The sequence below is a fragment of the Macrobrachium nipponense genome, chromosome 39 (assembly GCF_015104395.2).
Source record: "Macrobrachium nipponense isolate FS-2020 chromosome 39, ASM1510439v2, whole genome shotgun sequence".
Lineage (NCBI taxonomy): Eukaryota > Metazoa > Arthropoda > Malacostraca > Decapoda > Palaemonidae > Macrobrachium > Macrobrachium nipponense.
Window position 1 is genome coordinate 43,344,454 of NC_061099.1, and position 17,500 is coordinate 43,361,953.

At 37.6% G+C, this 17,500-nt stretch overlaps 1 protein-coding gene across 1 annotated transcript in view; it reads left to right on the forward strand.

The window, feature by feature from the left end:
* The window catches only part of LOC135210448 (gem-associated protein 2-like), a 33,266-nt gene that overhangs the window by 14,880 nt on the left and 886 nt on the right, over nucleotides 1–17,500 (forward strand). Inside the window, exon 4 of the mRNA XM_064243344.1 lies at nucleotides 15,843–16,043. Coding sequence (XP_064099414.1) covers nucleotides 15,843–16,043 — 201 coding nt within the window. The remainder of the gene's footprint in view (nucleotides 1–15,842; nucleotides 16,044–17,500) is intronic.

The window sequence follows — 17,500 nt, forward strand, 5'->3', positions numbered from 1 at the left end:
CTGCTGCAGTGTGGGGTCTGCGGTGGGAGGGTGAAACCAACATATTCTTTGGAAGCTGGAATCTCGAGTCATGGTCCTTTTGTTGTGCTCGTTTATGTGAATAAGTTTCATCTACTGAAATAATAATAATAATAATAATAATAATAATAATAATAATAATAATAATAATAAATGTACCAATAATCATAGGAACACTAGGCATGATTCCAAGATCCCTGAAAAGGAGTCTGGAAAAACTAGAGGCTGAAGTAGCTCCAGGACTCATGCAGAAGAGTGTGATCCTAGAAACGGCGCACCTAGTAAGAAAAGTGATGGACTCCTAAGGAGGCAGGATGCAACCCGGAACCCCACACTATAAATACCACCCAGTCGAATGGGAGGACTGTGATAAAAAAAAATTAATAATATTAATAATAAATGCAATTAAAAACAAGGGGAAATCTACAGAGCGTCTAATTAAAAATAAAATCCCTAAAACAATGAATAAACAGAAGGAAAAATAACAAATGAAACCAAAGAATAAAATAAAACTCGTCAAAATTCAATTATCACGATTATTTTTGCGCGAGAAAAAAAAATAATGAAGAAAACTCGGGAAGTTATAATCAATCTGAAACGAAAAAAGAAAACGGAAAATGTATTAGCTCGAGAGAAACTACTATAATGGCAAAGAAAACGGAATGAAATAAAAGTTCTACTTTATCGTAAATAGATTTAATCGAGTGAAACAGGGAAGGTATAATCATCTCTCTTGAAAATTTCTGTCGAACAATGGAAGAATGAGTCGATGGAAATAATCTGAAAATGTAAAAACTTCAATAAGAAACAAAGACGAAACCCAAAGCGCACTTCCAACACAGCAAAAAATAGAAAGAAAAAAAAATCAGGACGATGTATCGAACACACAAAATTCAACACCTGAATAGAACAAGTCTCGTAAACTTTCATAAATATACAAGGTGTCCATAAAGTCCCTGTACCATTCCAATTAAAAACTTGTAATGGTGCTGGGACTTTATGGACACCCTGTATAACGTCAGAGTTAAATATCGAATATCAAAACATGACTGCAATCATAAAAAAGAAAACAACAATATCAATAACATTCGCTAGTGAAAAAAAAAAAAACATTCTAATAAAGTGTAGGTTACTGAAATTGAGAGACCTACGCAAAAGATAAATAAATAAATAAATAAAAACACTAAAATCAGCTCGAAATATTCGTGTACAAAGCAACCTTGACCTCCTGCAACTGTGACCTTTAAGAGGTATGTCAGAGTATACCCTAAAATGGGAGTGAAAACGGAGAAAAAATAAATTCAGAAATGTTCGCAAAAAGGTAGCATAATTTTCCCACTTCGCGTAAGTCGCATAAAGAGTAGCTATTAAAGAGCAAGAAATAGAAATTCAACTTTATACCGTAAATTATAAGTGCCAAACGAGAGAGAGAGAGAGAGAGAGAGAGAGAGAGAGAGAGAGAGAGAGAGAGAGAGGAGCATAAGCAGGTTTCTTCAGTCATTAAAGGATTCTCTTGGAGTGAAAAAAGTTGTGTGAGAGAGAGAGAGAGAGAGAGAGAGAGAGAGAGAGAGAGAGAGGAAATGTTCACTCATAAAGAGGTATCTCGGGATGAAAAAACTGAGAGAGAGAGAGAGAGAGAGAGAGAGAGAGAGAGAGAGAGAGACGGTTATGTGAGAGTGAGAGAGAAAATTCACAAGTACAGAAGTATTACGGAGTGAGAAAAAGTTGAGAGAGAGAGAGAGAGAGAGAGAGAGAGAGAGAGAGAGAGAGAGAGAGAGAGAGTTCCGAGTAACCCCCGCCAACCTAATCTTGAAATTAATTAAGAATTCCGTCAACTTTTTCCCAGATATTCCATTTAAAGGTGCTGAACTATGAATTTCTCCTTTAAGGATTAATAAGATTATGCACACATCAATTCTTCCCAACGGATTAGGTTCAACGCGGCGTGAAATTTTTGTACAGTGATCTAATTACGACAGACTCCTGGAGTAAAGTTCAAAAAAAAAAAAAAAACTCTCTTCATATCGTTGGTCAAAAATTCCAGTGATGTAGTTTTTATAAACGGACTCCATTGGCAGGGTTGTAATACTGGGATTTTCGTAAACTATTTGGGTAAATAATATTAAGCTAGCTATATATATATACATATATATATATAATTATATTTATATAATCTAATATATATATATATAGTATCTCTCTCATTCTCTCTTCTCTTCTTTCTCTCTCGCTCTCTCTCTCTCTCTCTCTTTTCTTTCTCTCTCTATATATATATATATATATATATATATATATATATATATATATATATATATATATATATATAATCAACAAACAGTAACGTGTGGAACAGAAATAAATCTCTGACTCACATCAGGAATCGAACCCAGGTCTCTTTTCCAACTGAAAGGCAAGACTGCCTCCACCACTAAAAGCCATTGTTAGTTATTCTATTGACAAAAAATAAAAAAATATACAATTATTAGTACAAATATGTCCACAAAGAGATATAATACAAAATAAACGAAGTGGACAGTAATCTCTTCTGCTCTTGCAAGTACTACATGGCCTACAAAGAAAATTACAACATCAAGAAAAATACAACTTCAAGCGCAAATAACGTAAGCCTATAAGACTACAAAAAACGAAAAAATAAATCATACTTGTACCTGGTTTCGATGCTGATGGGAGTCAGAAATATATATATATATATATATATATATATATATATATATATATATATATATATATATATATATATATATATATATAGAACGATTTCTACGCCCGTCACTGTTTACACAGTCGTCTCCTACGACCGTCATATTCCTTACGGCCGACATATTCCTCACAGCTGTCATAGTACATACGTTGTTAAAATTCCTCATGGTCTTCATAGTCCTCATGGCCATCATAGCTCTCATGGTCGTCATAGTTCGTGCGTGTTTGTGTGGTGTGTGTAGAGAAATGGACTCCCTGGAGTGTTGACGCGAAGGATCAATCATTGTAGCATGGTTTCCGCTAAATTTCCCGCCGGAACGACAGACAGTAGAACCTTTTCCGAAGAAAAGAAACTTTTTCGTAAAACCACCTGTTGGTAGGTCACTCGAGGCTTTTACATTAAAGATGAAGATGCCATTTGGTGATGCTCTGTGTGTGTACAAGGAACGCATATGCGTTCAAATCATAACAAAGAACAACAAGAAATATTGCAAGTGTTTGAATATGTTTTGTTTATGCACACTTAAAACACACGCACACACACACACACACACATATATATATATATGTGTGTGTGTGTGTGTGTGTGTGTGTATATATATGTATGTATGTATATATATATATTTATATATATATATACATGTAAATACACACATATTATTCATAGACAAATCTGTATCATTCACACACAAAAAAATTGTACGTATAAAAGTAGTACTAAATGAGAATGTTTTGCATACTTTCAGGTGGGAACCTATCTTTATCGCAAAACCACTCAAAGTTTGGAGGAACTAGGTCATTTTGAGCCCTGGTGCACAAATTACTTGAGTGGGTCTCTTATCATGAAAAGCAAAATGAATTGCCATTTAATGATGATACTATAGTATAGATAAGAATAAAAACTACTACTACTACTACTACTTCTACTACTACTACTACTACTACTACTAATCTACCTCTAGAATCATTATCATTTAAATTTTAATTATTTCTGTTACCTAAACATGTTTACAAGTATATTACCAAATCAATCTACTACGACATTATGATGGCCTACACCCCCAGTAGCCCCGCCACTGTACTGAAACACCTTAGCCAAAACTATATCATAAATAAATCCATTGTTTGTATGTTGTTTTACGTTGTATGGAACAAATGGTTATTCAGCAACGGGACCAACGGCTTTACGTGACTTCCGAACCACGTCGAGAGTGAACTTCTATCACCAAAAATACACATCCCTCACACCTCAATGGAATGCTCGAGAATCGAACTCGCGACCACCGAGGTGGCAGGCTAAGACCATACCGATCACGCCACTGAGGCGCTATGGAAAAGCCTACAAAGGTCTGGAAACGCTCTGAGTTAAAGACACAAGAATTTCAAGATAGGATATTTATGATTTATTCATTACAATAAATTGTAAAAGATAAATTATGGGCGTGTTAAACAGTACAGAACAATTATTTCTGATAAAAGATAGTGCATTTATTTTAATTTTCGTTGGTGATACATCGCTCTATTTGACTGCAGATTTTAGGATGCGCTTCGAGTAAGCTGGAGGTCGGATCACACCTTGTTTTCTTACGTCTCACCAATAAACTCTTTGACATTGATTAACAATAGACACTATATCTCCCAGAATTTCTTGAAAACAGCTAGGCAAAATTAATCTCAACTGAAGATGTGGTAAATTTTTAAATGGTACTGTTAATATCTACTCATATCTGCAATTAAATTGAGAAAATTGGAACTTTTTTAAATATGATTAAACTACATTTAAGAAATGAAATTCGTAATATGTAATCTGTACAATTCACCATGTTAATATAATGTAAAATCATTATTGTATTATGTTAATATTAGAAAAATTATACCCTTGCCCAAATCAAATTGTGGATAAACCACTAATACTTAACTTTCTAAACTATCCCCTACCATGGTTAGCTAGCTAACTACCCTCAATCTTCTTTCACCCATCTTACCTATCAGCTAAAAAAAAAAAAAAACAAAAAAAAAAAAAAAATCTGTCATTACAATACAATAGCGTTCTATTCATTTGTTCATTTCTCGGATTTACTATGTAATTATCTAAAATATAGATTTTCTACTCATTCTATCCATAAAATCATAGAAACTAATTGAAGAAGTTAAGCAGAATTGCCTAATATAATTACATCCATACCCAAAACTGCCACTCTAACTACTCAACAACACACCTGCTTTTTGCCGTTAAAATTGAAAATTCGAATCGACATCAACACAAGGGAAATGAAGTGAACACTTTCCTTATCCCATCCAAACCCTCGACCACTTGAACCCGGAACAAAGAGGCTGCATCTCGCTGCACAAAGCATGATAATAATCATTATGATATGAATCAAGCGCAACCCTATCTTATATATCGCCGCCGCTGAGGATATGAGCGGCATCCCGCTCGGTGCAAGTTTCCCCTTCAAATAACGTTTAATGAAAACGGGGTTCCGGGTAGGGTCAAGAAGCGAGATTCCAACCAATGTCGTACTCACAAGGTTACCTTGGTCGTACCGAGATTTAATAATCAAGGCGAGACAAAGTAAAAGTAAACTGAGCGGATTCATTTGATCATATCGGTAACCTGCAAGACGGTTGGAATTAGAAAGACGAGGAAGTAATCAGTTGCCGATGCTAAAAATGAATTTACTTGTACGTCATCGCCTTCAAGGAGTGAACACTAGTTTCCATAATGTGTTTTCCAGGAAATGCAATTAAACTGACTGCTTTGTATGGAATGGTGTGGATAACGTTTTATCTGTGTTACCCAACGAGCAGAGAAGCTTTCTTCATAAAATGGAAAAATGAAAAGAGAGAGAGAGAGAGAGAGAGAGAGAGAGAGAGTTACAAGTTACAAGGATTAGGATACCTCAAAGACTTAGTCCATCCGAGGAGACATCGTGTGCTCACTTATCTCTAGGAGCAGGTTTTTACTTAGGAGCAGGTTTTTACTGTACATTCACAGCGTCCTAATGATTTTGTCTAGCTTTCTTTTTAAAACTCATCCCCTACACTGTTGCTTGTTTTAAACACTTCTGGTTGGCAGTTTATTTTTTCGCACGTGTCACGATAATCTTGTATGTGTAGAAGTTCCCGCAGTGGGATGTGTTGTATCTCTTCAGCTCTAGTTTCCATCCATTATTACTTGTCTGGTTTTCGTTTAACGTAAATATGTTACTGTCTACTTTTGTTATGCCTTTCAGTATTTTGAATGTTTCTGTTTGTTGTCCTCGCAATCGTCGTGTTTCTAATCCATACATGTTCAGGCTCTCTAGTCGTCTTTGGTAACCTATTTGCCTGATGGATGGAATTAACTTTGAGGCTCTTGCTTGTACCCCTTGTAATCTATTTATGTCTTTTCTTAGTGTTGATGACCAAAACTGTTCTGCAAATTCAAGATGAGGTCTAACTATTGATGTGTAGAGCTGCAGCACCGTTTCCTTGTTTCTGTATTTGAACTGCCTCTTTATGTATCCTACTAGTTTCTGTGCCATCTTTGCAGCTTTTATGCACTGTTTTGTGGATTTAAAGTCCTTGGTAATAATGAATCCAAGGTCCTCCTCTTGTTCTACACTATTTATGTCATTCTTAAGCAGCATGCAGTTGGCATGAGGGTTGTTTGTTCCTATTTGTAACAGTTTTCATTTATCCAGTTAAAAGACATTTGCCATCTTTTTTTACCACTATCCTATTTTCGTTAAACCATTTCTTAAACTTTCCACTGCATCTGGGTCTGCTGCATTTACACCAAGTTTGGCGTCATCTGCAAATTTGGCTATCCTGCTAGTTAAGCCTACATCAATGTCATTTATGTAAATCAAAAGGTATTAGTCAGCCAGTCTTCGATCCAGCCTGCTGTTTCTAACTTTTATCATTAGTTTCTTGTGTGGGACTTTGACAAAGGCCTTTTGGATCTAAGTAGAGTATATCTATTGCTCTACTACTGTCGTAAATACAAAGCATGTTATGATAAAACTCCAAGAGGGTTGATAGGCAGGATCTGTTTTGTCTTAAACTGTGTTGACTGTTTAACAGCAAGTTTTTTCTGTCAATGTGATCCACAATTTGATCCGTAATTACGGACTCAAAAATCTTACAAGCGACCGACGTTAGGCAGATTGGAGAGAGCGAGAGAGGAGGTGGGCATTTGCAGGTCTCTTCAAAAAACTGAAAAAATTCGAGAGAGAGAGAGAGAGAGAGAGAGAGAGAGAGAGAGAGAGAGATGAGGTGCGCATAAGCAGATCTCTTCAAAAAACTGGAAAAATTCGAGAGAGAGAGAGAGAGAGAGAGAGAGAGAGAAGAGAGAGAGAGAGAGAGATGAGGTGCGCATAAGCAGATCTCTTCAAAAAACTGAAAAATTAGAGAGAGAGAGAGAGAGAGAGAGAGAGAGAGAGAGAGAGAGAGATGAGGTGCGCATAAGCAGATCTCTTAAAAAAACTGGAAAAATTCGAGAAAGAGAGAGAGAGAGAGAGAGAGAGAGAGAGAGAGAGAGAGAGAGGAGGTTGGCATATGCAGGTCTCTTCAGAAAACTGGAAAAATGATAGAGAGAGAGAGAGAGAGAGAGAGAGAGAGAGAGAGAGAGAGAGAGAGAGAGAGAGAGGCAGGCATAAGCAGGTTTCACGCATCCTATGTAGATGAAGAGGAAGAAATATGTTGCCTTCAAAACCAGCCCGCAAACAAATTCAGGACGACTTCGAATTCTTTCTGTTTGCTCTGAGAGAGAGAGAGAGAGAGAGAGAGAGAGAGAGAGAGAGAGAGAGAGAGAGAGTCTCAAGGATGCACCCAAGATGTTGCCTTCTTCACGAGATGTGTCAGTCTCTCGTACCAACTATTTTTTTCCGATTTTCTGAATCGCTTTGCAAGATCATGGCTTCAAAATTCCCATCTCTTCTTTCGTTCATCCACAATGTCACACTTTCTATGGATCCAAGAACACCTGAACGCATGTTTAATTGTTCTCATTCATGAATACACCTGATCAAGAAGCTAAACAGCTGCAACAGCAATTAATGATGAAACTTACGTTAAGTTTATCTTCATTATCTATAGAAATTAGCGAGCAAAATACAGAGTTGAGCTTCACTCTGACCACATCTTAAGGGCATTTCTTGAGTTGCATAATCAATAAAAAAATTTTCCAGATTCCTGTACAAGTCAACATTTCCCATAAGGAAATACGACACGAAAGTCTCTACCAACAACAAAAGTCCAAGTAGCTGTACGCTGAGTTGATTTACACGTCAGTAAAGGTATCTATAAAGCTCCAATCCTAATGGAACATCAGAAAACAATAACACAAAAAATGACCAAAGGTGGGTTATGCCTAAATATGGAACCTCCTACGGACAGTCTCCTTAGTTCTCAAGTTCTTCGCTCCCTTTTTGGATATGCTTGTCGCTACAAAGCTACGGAAAACAACTTCAAAGAAATATGAATGAAATCACGATGTCCGGTAGCGGGAAACGAACACGCGATACCATACCATAAACAAGACGAGGTCAGTTCCCGCTACCGGACATTATGATTTCTTTCATATTTCTTTGAAGTTGGATCTCGAGGCTTTGTAGTGACAAGCGTATCCAAAAAAGAGCACAGAATTTGAGAAGTTAAGAGGGCATTATGACTATTACATTTACACATGTATCTGGTAAAAAATGACCAGTAGATTCTACATTATATATATATATATATATATATATATATATATAATATCTATATATATATATATATATATATATATATACATATATATATAATATATATATATATATATATATATATTAAATTATATATATTTGCATAACCGCCTGATACACACACACACACACACACATATATATAATATATATATATGTGTGTGTGTGTGTGTGTGTGTGTATTAGGCGGTTATGCAAATATATATATATATATATATATATATATATATATATATATATATATATATATATATATATTTACTATATGCTATGAGGGTATACCTTCACATACATCCATTCAGGAAATCGAAGACAACCACATCAGAAGAACCATTTATTAGAGACGTTTCGCACATACAATGTGCATCTTCAGTCTGTTGAGATAAAAACACATACATATTAACGTTCAATAAGAGCAGGATACTTAATATAGTAAAACTACTAAAAATACAAGACTAAAAATTAACTTAAAAGTGACATAAAGGACTAAAAATTGACAAATAAAATTAAAAGGTAAAAAGTACAAATAAAGAACAAATACCAAGGCGCAATCAAACGTTAGTTGAGAGGGAAGGAGGTAGAATGACTAGACTTGGGCAAGAAGTTAAAACGTTGACTATGCCAGATAAAGCGGAGAAGATGAAACTCCACTATTCAACGAGGGAACAAGATGTTCAATGTATAATGACTCTAGAGTAGTTAAGTAATCATAGTCTTTAACCGAGCCTAAAATATAGAAGTTTTGTTTCTTCACCTCTATCTTGCAATTGATTGCGTGATTTTTTATGTGCGAAACGTCTCTAATAAATGTTTCTTCTGATGTGGTTGTCTAAGATTTCCTGAATGGATATATATATATATGTGTGTGTGTGTGTGTGTGTGTGTGTGTATGTATGTGTGTGTAAATTTTCATGTGGGCGTGTAACTGTCAAAACTTTTAAACCGTATAACATCCGAAGAAGATTAAAATCTTTTCAGTTTATGTTAACCCTTAGATAAGACGCCAGATGACGAGAGGAAAAAGAACAATAAGAGGAACAAAGACTTTTCGGGAATTAAGTAAACCAGGTCACCTTCAAGACGATAACTAATGTTGAACGAGAGATCAGCATAAACATATGAACTAAGGAGAGTGAATCTCGATTCATAAATTGAAGATTAAGATTGCTCTAATTTTAAAAGTAACGGCATATTTAAAAATAAGTGGTTGGGAGCTTTTTACGTGAAAAATAGGAGGCTTGGCTATCTAGTATAATATAATATAAAAATATATATGGGGGGTCTTATTCATACATTTCAAAGAAAAAATGGACTTGGTCATTAAACATATAAACGAAAGTGAAACTTAATTGTTACGAATGCTGAGGGGAAATAGAACTTTGTTGCCTCCGAATTCAGCTCATACGTGGCTTCCCCCCCCCCCCCTTTTTTTTTTAATCTTTCATAACAATGTAAAAGCCATGCCCAAGCAAAATACACAAAGGGCTTTGTAAGTTCAGAAGCAAATTAGTCTTACTAGATTATGAGTAGAAAGAAAATTTGTCTATTGAAGCTTGCAAACATACTTCATGATTAAAAAAACACCCAACCTATTAGCTATACAAGAAGAAAGAAACCGGAAGTCATCAAGCTTCTGTAATGAAGAGCATTCCAGTAATTAACCTTTTGAGATACAGGGAATTAGAAGGCTTCAGTCACCTACCTCAGTAAGCAGTATGAAAGACCACCTTCCTTTGTGCTATCACTTCAGCCATTCAAAATTCTAAGAGTACATAAGAGGAGTCATAATGGGACTGTCTTTTTATTCCTGTTGGGTGTCCTCATTAAGAGGAAGAAATCAAACAAAGGAGAGTTGTCTTTCATGTTCCCCCACTTAGGATAATAAAAAAAAAGGAATATTATACACCGCTTAGGATTACAAAAAAAAGGAATATTAGACACTGAGATTAGTACATGTTGTACGATTAAACACCTGCGCACCAAGTATTTTAAGTCGGTATTTGAATACCGTTATTCAAAAATAGGCCAATTCCCTTGTTAAATAAGAACAAGGAGAGGGGGCGGGGTTACAGCGAACTTGTGCATCAAGGAGTAAACGCAAAGATATGAATAGCAAAGCATTGACCCTCCAACATGAACTACTGCAAATTACAACCTAATATAAAAATTACACGAAAGAGGATTTATTATAATGCTACATGAATCTGGTAGACAAGTGTAGAAATACCAGAACGAACACCCAATTAGAACACAAAAGTAAACGACTTTATAGTAAATAGCAAAAAAAAAAAAAAAAAAAAAAAAAAAAAAATTCGACGTGAAAATTAAAACAGCTTTTAAGAAAGTGATCCATACTTTTATCGTCTATAAAGACACAGGAACTCCCCTTGAAGGAGCACTTAAAATCTTTGGCACCAAATTGATGAGCTTTAGAGTTCAGAGGAGGTTGAATGTTGCCTAAACATAATTAGGCGACCTCCCAACGAAGTCCTGATTAAAAAAGATTAAGTATCTGTTCGACGAGAAGGCAAAACATTCATCTCGACTATGTCCTACGGCTCCTTCACAGAGTTTCGTTGTCATGCTGTATCTAATGAATTAAACTGTATAACCACGGGATGTGAATGACGATGGCATGGGCTAATAGTGTAATGAATCAAACCGAAAACCAAAAAAGTAAAATAAATATATAAATAAATAAATAAAAAATTCGGTGAATTTTCTTTGGCGTAATCGAGGGTATAATCAAGATCATCGAAAATAGATCTATATCTTTCGGTGGTCTAGGTATAATGCTTTAAGCGCTTGGGCCCATGACACTTTCGGCCACGGCCCAGTGAGGGGCCTGTCCTACAGCGTGGCCAGACGCACGATCATGGCTAACTTTAGTCTTAAATAATAAAAAAAAAACTACTGAGGCTAGAGGGCTGCAATCTGATTGGAAGGTGGATGAAAAACATAGCAATTTGCGGCACTCTGGCCTCGGCAGTTTTAAAGATCTGAGGACGGACAGGATAAATGGGAACAGGATAAATGCGGACAGGATAAATGCGAACAGGATAAATGGGAACAGGATAAATGCGGACAGGATAAATGGGAACAGGATAAATGCGGACAGGACAATAATGCGGAACAGGAATAAATGCGGACGGATAAATGGGAACAGGATAAATGCGGACAGGATAAATGCGGACGGATAAATGGGAACAGGATAAATGCGGACAGGATAAATGGGAACAGGATAAATGCGGACAGGATAAATGCGGACAGGATAAATGGGAACAGGATAAATGCGGACAGGATAAATGGGAAACAGGTAAATTGCGGAAGGATAAATGCGGACAGGATAAATGGGCGGCAGGATAAATGGCAAAGGATAAAATGGCAGGTAAATGCGGACGGATAAAATGGGAACAGGATAAATTGCGGACAGGATAAATGGGAACGGATAAATGCGGGACAGGATAAATGAACGGACAGTAAATGGGAACAGGATAAATGCGGACAGGATAATGCGGACAGGATAAATGGGAACAGGATAAATGCGGACAGGATAAATGCAGACAGGATAAATGGGAACAGGATAAATGCGGACAGGATAAATGCGAACAGGATAAATGGGAACAGGATAAATGCGGACAGGATAAATGGGAACAGGATAAATGCGGACAGGATAAATGCGGACAGGATAAATGCGGACGGATAAATGGGAACAGGAGAAATGCGGACAGGATAAATGCGGACGGATAAATGGGAACAGGATAAATGCGGACAGAATAAATGGGAACAGGATAAATGCGGACAGGATAAATGCGGACAGGATAAATGGGAACAGGATAAATGCGGACAGGATAAATGCGGACAGGATAAATGCGAACAGGATAATGGACAGGATAAATGGGACAGGATAAATGCGAACAGGATGGGAAACAGGTATAAATGCGGACAGGATAAATGCGAACAGGATAAATGCGAACAGGATAAATGGGAACAGGATAAATGCGGACGGATAAATGGGAACAGGATAAATGCGAACAGGATAAATGCGAACAGGATAAATGCGGACGGATAAATGGGAACAGGATAAATGCGGACAGGATAAATGCGAACAGGATAAATGCGAACAGGATAAATGCGGACGGATAAATGGGAACAGGATAAATGCGAACAGGATAAATGCGAACAGGATAAATGCGGACAGGATAAATGCGAACAGGATAAATGCGGACAGGATAAATGCGAACAGGATAAATGCGGACGGATAAATGGGAACAGGATAAATGCAAACAGGATAAATGCGAACAGGATAAATGCGGACAGGATAAATGCGAACAGGATAAATGCGGACAGGATAAATGCGAACAGGATAAATGCGGACGGATAAATGGGAACAGGATAAATGCGAACAGGATAAATGCGAACAGGATAAATGCGGACAGGATAAATGCGAACAGGATAAATGCGGACGGATAAATGGGAACAGGATAAATGCGGACAGGATAAATGCGGACAGGATAAATGCGAACAGGATAAATGCGGACAGGATAAATGCAAACAGGATAAATGCGGACAGGATAAATGCGAACAGGATAAATGCGAACAGGATAAATGCGAACAGGATAAATGCGAACAGGATAAAGGCGAACAGGAGATAAATGCGAACAGGATAAATGCGGACAGGATAAATGCGAACAGGATAAATGCGAACAGGATAAAGGCGAACAGGAGATAAATGCGAACAGGATAAATGCGAACAGGATAAATGCGAACAGGATAAATGCGAACAGGATAAATGCGGACAAGATAAAGGCGAACAGGAGATAAATGAGAACAGGATAAATGCGGACAGGATAAATGCGAACAGGATAAATGCGGACAGGATAAATGCGAACAGGAGATAAATGCGAACAGGATAAATGCGGACAGGATAAATGCGGACAGGATATATGCGAACAGGATAAATGCGAACAGGATAAATGCGAACAGGATAAATGCGGACAGAAAAAGTGTGGACGGACAGACAAAAGTCATCTAAATGGTTTTCTTTTACAGAAAACTAAAAAGTAAGAATTACTCAAAATCGCAATTAAAATGAACCTTGTAGATTGCAGACTCACGTGAAAAAATCTCGTGAGAAATTCGAGTATTTTGGGAAATCAAGAAAAATGGAAGAGAGAGATAAGGAAAGATGTCCGTGCCTCCATCACGCAGCGGAAAAGAAACAATCAAAGAAACAGAAAACAGTTATCGAAACATTCGTCGAGTGAACAGGAAGTTAAGAGAAGTTAGATGGAGAGCTTCTATGCGGAATTCAGAAATTTCCGTAAATAGAAAAAAATCAGTATGATTCACCCTTTTAATTAAGAAGAAAAACAGATCCTAAAGGCAGGAATTCTAAAATGAGTTTAAAGAATCTTAGGCAAGACGTGAATATAACCATCAGTCACTTGTTATTCAAGCAATATTCAATGAAATAGATGGAGGCTACATCTTATCGCAAATTCTGTACTACAGGAGGATAACTGTCCGCAGGATTGAAAAAAAAATATGGATAAACACAAATGCTAATATTAAATGCACAGTCATGGTTAGGCCCTTTTTCTGTCAAAAGTCAGATCTTAAAGACTACTGTGGCTAGAGGGCTGCAAATTGGTACGTTGATCATCCACCCTCCAATCATCAAACATACCAAATCGCAGCCCTCTAGCCTTAGTAGTTTTGATTCTAATTATGGTGAAAGTTAGCTATAACCGACGTCTGCCGCCGCTATAGGTACCAACAGCACAGGCCACAACCAGGTCGTGGCTGAAAGTTTCATACAGCATTATAACGAAATCAAGTCTAAAAAAAGTAAAAAGCATAAAAGGCACCAAATAAAGAAGATTAAAATAGAAATAGTGAGGTCTAAATATGAAGGAATATTTCAGTTTCTTATAAACCGCGTTAAAAAATTCTCAGCTTCATTTATAAATAACCATCCAATTTTATTTTTCCAAACGTTTAAGACTTATTGGTAATATTCGGTAATATTTCCTTTTTAAAGAATGAAAACGACTCGTCAGCCAATAGACCGAGCAAATGGATTTCCTGCATAGGGACAAAGGATTGGTTGGAAGACAACCCCCCCCCCCCTCCCCCGCCCCCACGTCCGGGGGGTCACAGTCTTCCTGTTTGGACAACTGTAGGCGTCTTTTGTCGAGACTCAGAAATAAAGTTGCGAAGGATCTTGCAAATATGCAATGGCGAATAGACGCGGGAGTTTTGTGTATGGTTTTGTTTGGTTTCCGAGTCTGGTAGGAATGGCTCCTCCTCTCTCTCTCTCTCTCTCTCTCTCTCTCCTCTCTCTCTCAGAGCTGCCTGAGTATCACTTCCCAAAGAGGGATTGAAAAGATTTCGTAAATTCCTTTTACCGTCGTCTCTGAGTTTCGGATTTGTAGGTACGGGAATATCTCCTTATTTGGATGGATTTTGTAACCGACGAATAATATTACTTGGCCTTTTGGCGTAAACGGCTCTTCCCAGTATCGTTCAGATCAACCGACCTTTCGAAGTACCATACTTTCAGCTAACCATAAACCAAGTCAATGCTTTTGATGTTTCTTTTACTATAGTAGATTCACATCAACCGTGCATCTGATGTCTAGGCCAGTCCCTAAACGACGCTCCTGATTGGCTTCTGATAGAGCCAATCACAGGTCTGGAATCTCTCAGTCTCTTGAGAGAGTTCACATATGCAGGATGTATGTTCCATCTCTCCTGAGGGATACTTTTGAAAGACGTATCCCTCAGGAGAGGTGGAAAACACATCCTGCCTACGTGAACTCCCGGGAGAGACTGAGAATTTCCAGCCCTGTGATTGGCTTATCAACAGCCAATCAGGGGCGTCGTAAGGGACTGGCCTAAACATCAGATGATGCACGATTGATGTGAATCTACTGTAGTAACGCGTTCACAAGTATCATCCCGGATTTCATACCGTTCACCTCTCTCTCTCTCTCTCTCTCTCTCTCTCTCTCTCTACACGACTAGCTGCAATTATGATAAAACAAAAAAATTGTCTTTCTTATAAAGCCAGAGTTTCTCTAAGATTTAACCATCGTATTATATTGGGTCTAACTTCCTTTCAATATAGCTCCCTTTTTTTATTTGCATCCTTCCCATTTTGCATATTCTTCAGAGATATCCACCCCCTCCGCCCTTACCCCCTCCCCGCCCTCTCAGTTCCCCCCAGTTCTCGGATACGCCCCATGAACAAACAGCAAAGTTAAGTGGTCATCAAACGATTGAAAATCCATCTTGAAATTGATCGAATATTTGTCATTCAAAGATCGGATATTGTCCTGTTTAACGTCATGAAATTCTCAAACTATTAAGTTTTCACTGACTGAAATTCAAACGAATAATAAACACGTCGGTCTAGACCACGAAAACTACAACATTGACAATAACAACGACAACAACTCCACTCCACCCACCATTCCCGAGACGGGAATTATTCCCAGGGCCTGGAACCGCTGCCGAGTCTCCAACGGAGCGCCATCAAGCCGGTTGTTATTCCAGATGCTTTACGATGCGGTAAAGCAGATCAGTCGTGAAATAGTTTTTCCTTTCGCCTCCTTCTCCTCCTCCTCCTCTTTCTTCTTCTTCTTCTTCTTCTTCTTCTTCTTCTTCTTCTTCTTCAAACGAGAGGAAAGATACCAGGAGACGATGCCTCTACGACGTCCCGGACGAAAGGATCTTGTGATCTAAGGAGAAACTCGGAAAGATATTGTTGAGATATTTCATTATTCGTCTGACGCTTAATTTCTCTCTCTCTCTCTCTCTCTCTCTCTCTCTCTCTCTCTCTCTTTTGTTGTCTGTATCCATCTCGGTTTGCAATTTGTGCGAGCGAATTTGTTGTGCAATAAAAGGACTCGTCTTTTTTGTATTGTCATGTCTGTCTAGTTTGTCTGTTAACTCCCTCTATGTCTCTTTCCGACTCTTCAGGGCTACTCTCTCTCTCTCTCTCTCTCTCTCTCTCTCTCTCTCTCTCTCTCTCTCTCTCTCTCCGTTGTACAGTTTGTTCTCCTCAATTCATGAATTGTGGTAACGAATTTGTTTGTGGCCTAAACCACACGCATCTGTTTTGGTCTGTTTGTAAGTCTATTTGCATGTTTTTCTAGTTAGCCGACGCTGAACGAGGCTCTCTCTCTCTCTCTCTCTGATATTAGATTTCCTCAGCGACCTGTGTCCGGCTGCCTGCCTATTTTTTCTTAACAAAATCCTAAATTGCTTTCCACCTAATCTGCTCAGCTAACTGACCTCCAGATATCAATTACGATATGCGCCCGTTGGGAGTAATAAGAGTTCAAATAGGAGGAATGTTCTTATATAATATTATCTGTTACGTAATAAAATTCTATGTTGGAGTTTTGGAAATGACAACTTCGTTGACGGGTAAAGCGTGATTACCGTGTGTTTTGATACATTTGTCAATGGTTGTATCAATAAATTCCAAAGGAATTCACTATTATCATTATAATATTTTTTTTTTATTTTGCTCTATCACAGTCCTCCAATTCGACTGGGTGGTATTTATAGTGTGGGGTTCCGGGTTGCATCCTGCCTCCTTAGGAGTCCATCACTTTTCTTACTATGTGCGCCGTTTCTAGGATCACACTCTTCTGCATGAGTCCTGGAGCTACTTCAGCGTCTAGTTTTTCTAGATTCCTTTTCAGGGATCTTATTATTATTATTATTATTATTATTATTATTGCTCTATCACAGTCCTCTACTTCGACTGGGTGGTATTTATAGTGTGGGGTTCCGGGTTGCATCCTGCCTCCTTAGGAGTCCATCACTCTTCTTACTATGTGTGCCGTTTCTAGGATCACACTCTTCTGCATGAGTCCTATTATTATTATTATTATTATTATTATTATTATTATTATTATTATTGTAGAGATAAACTCTTCAAATGGAAGAAGCCTACGGGAGCCATTGACTTGAAATTCAAGCTTCCAAAGAATGTGGTGTTTATTGAAGAGAGATAA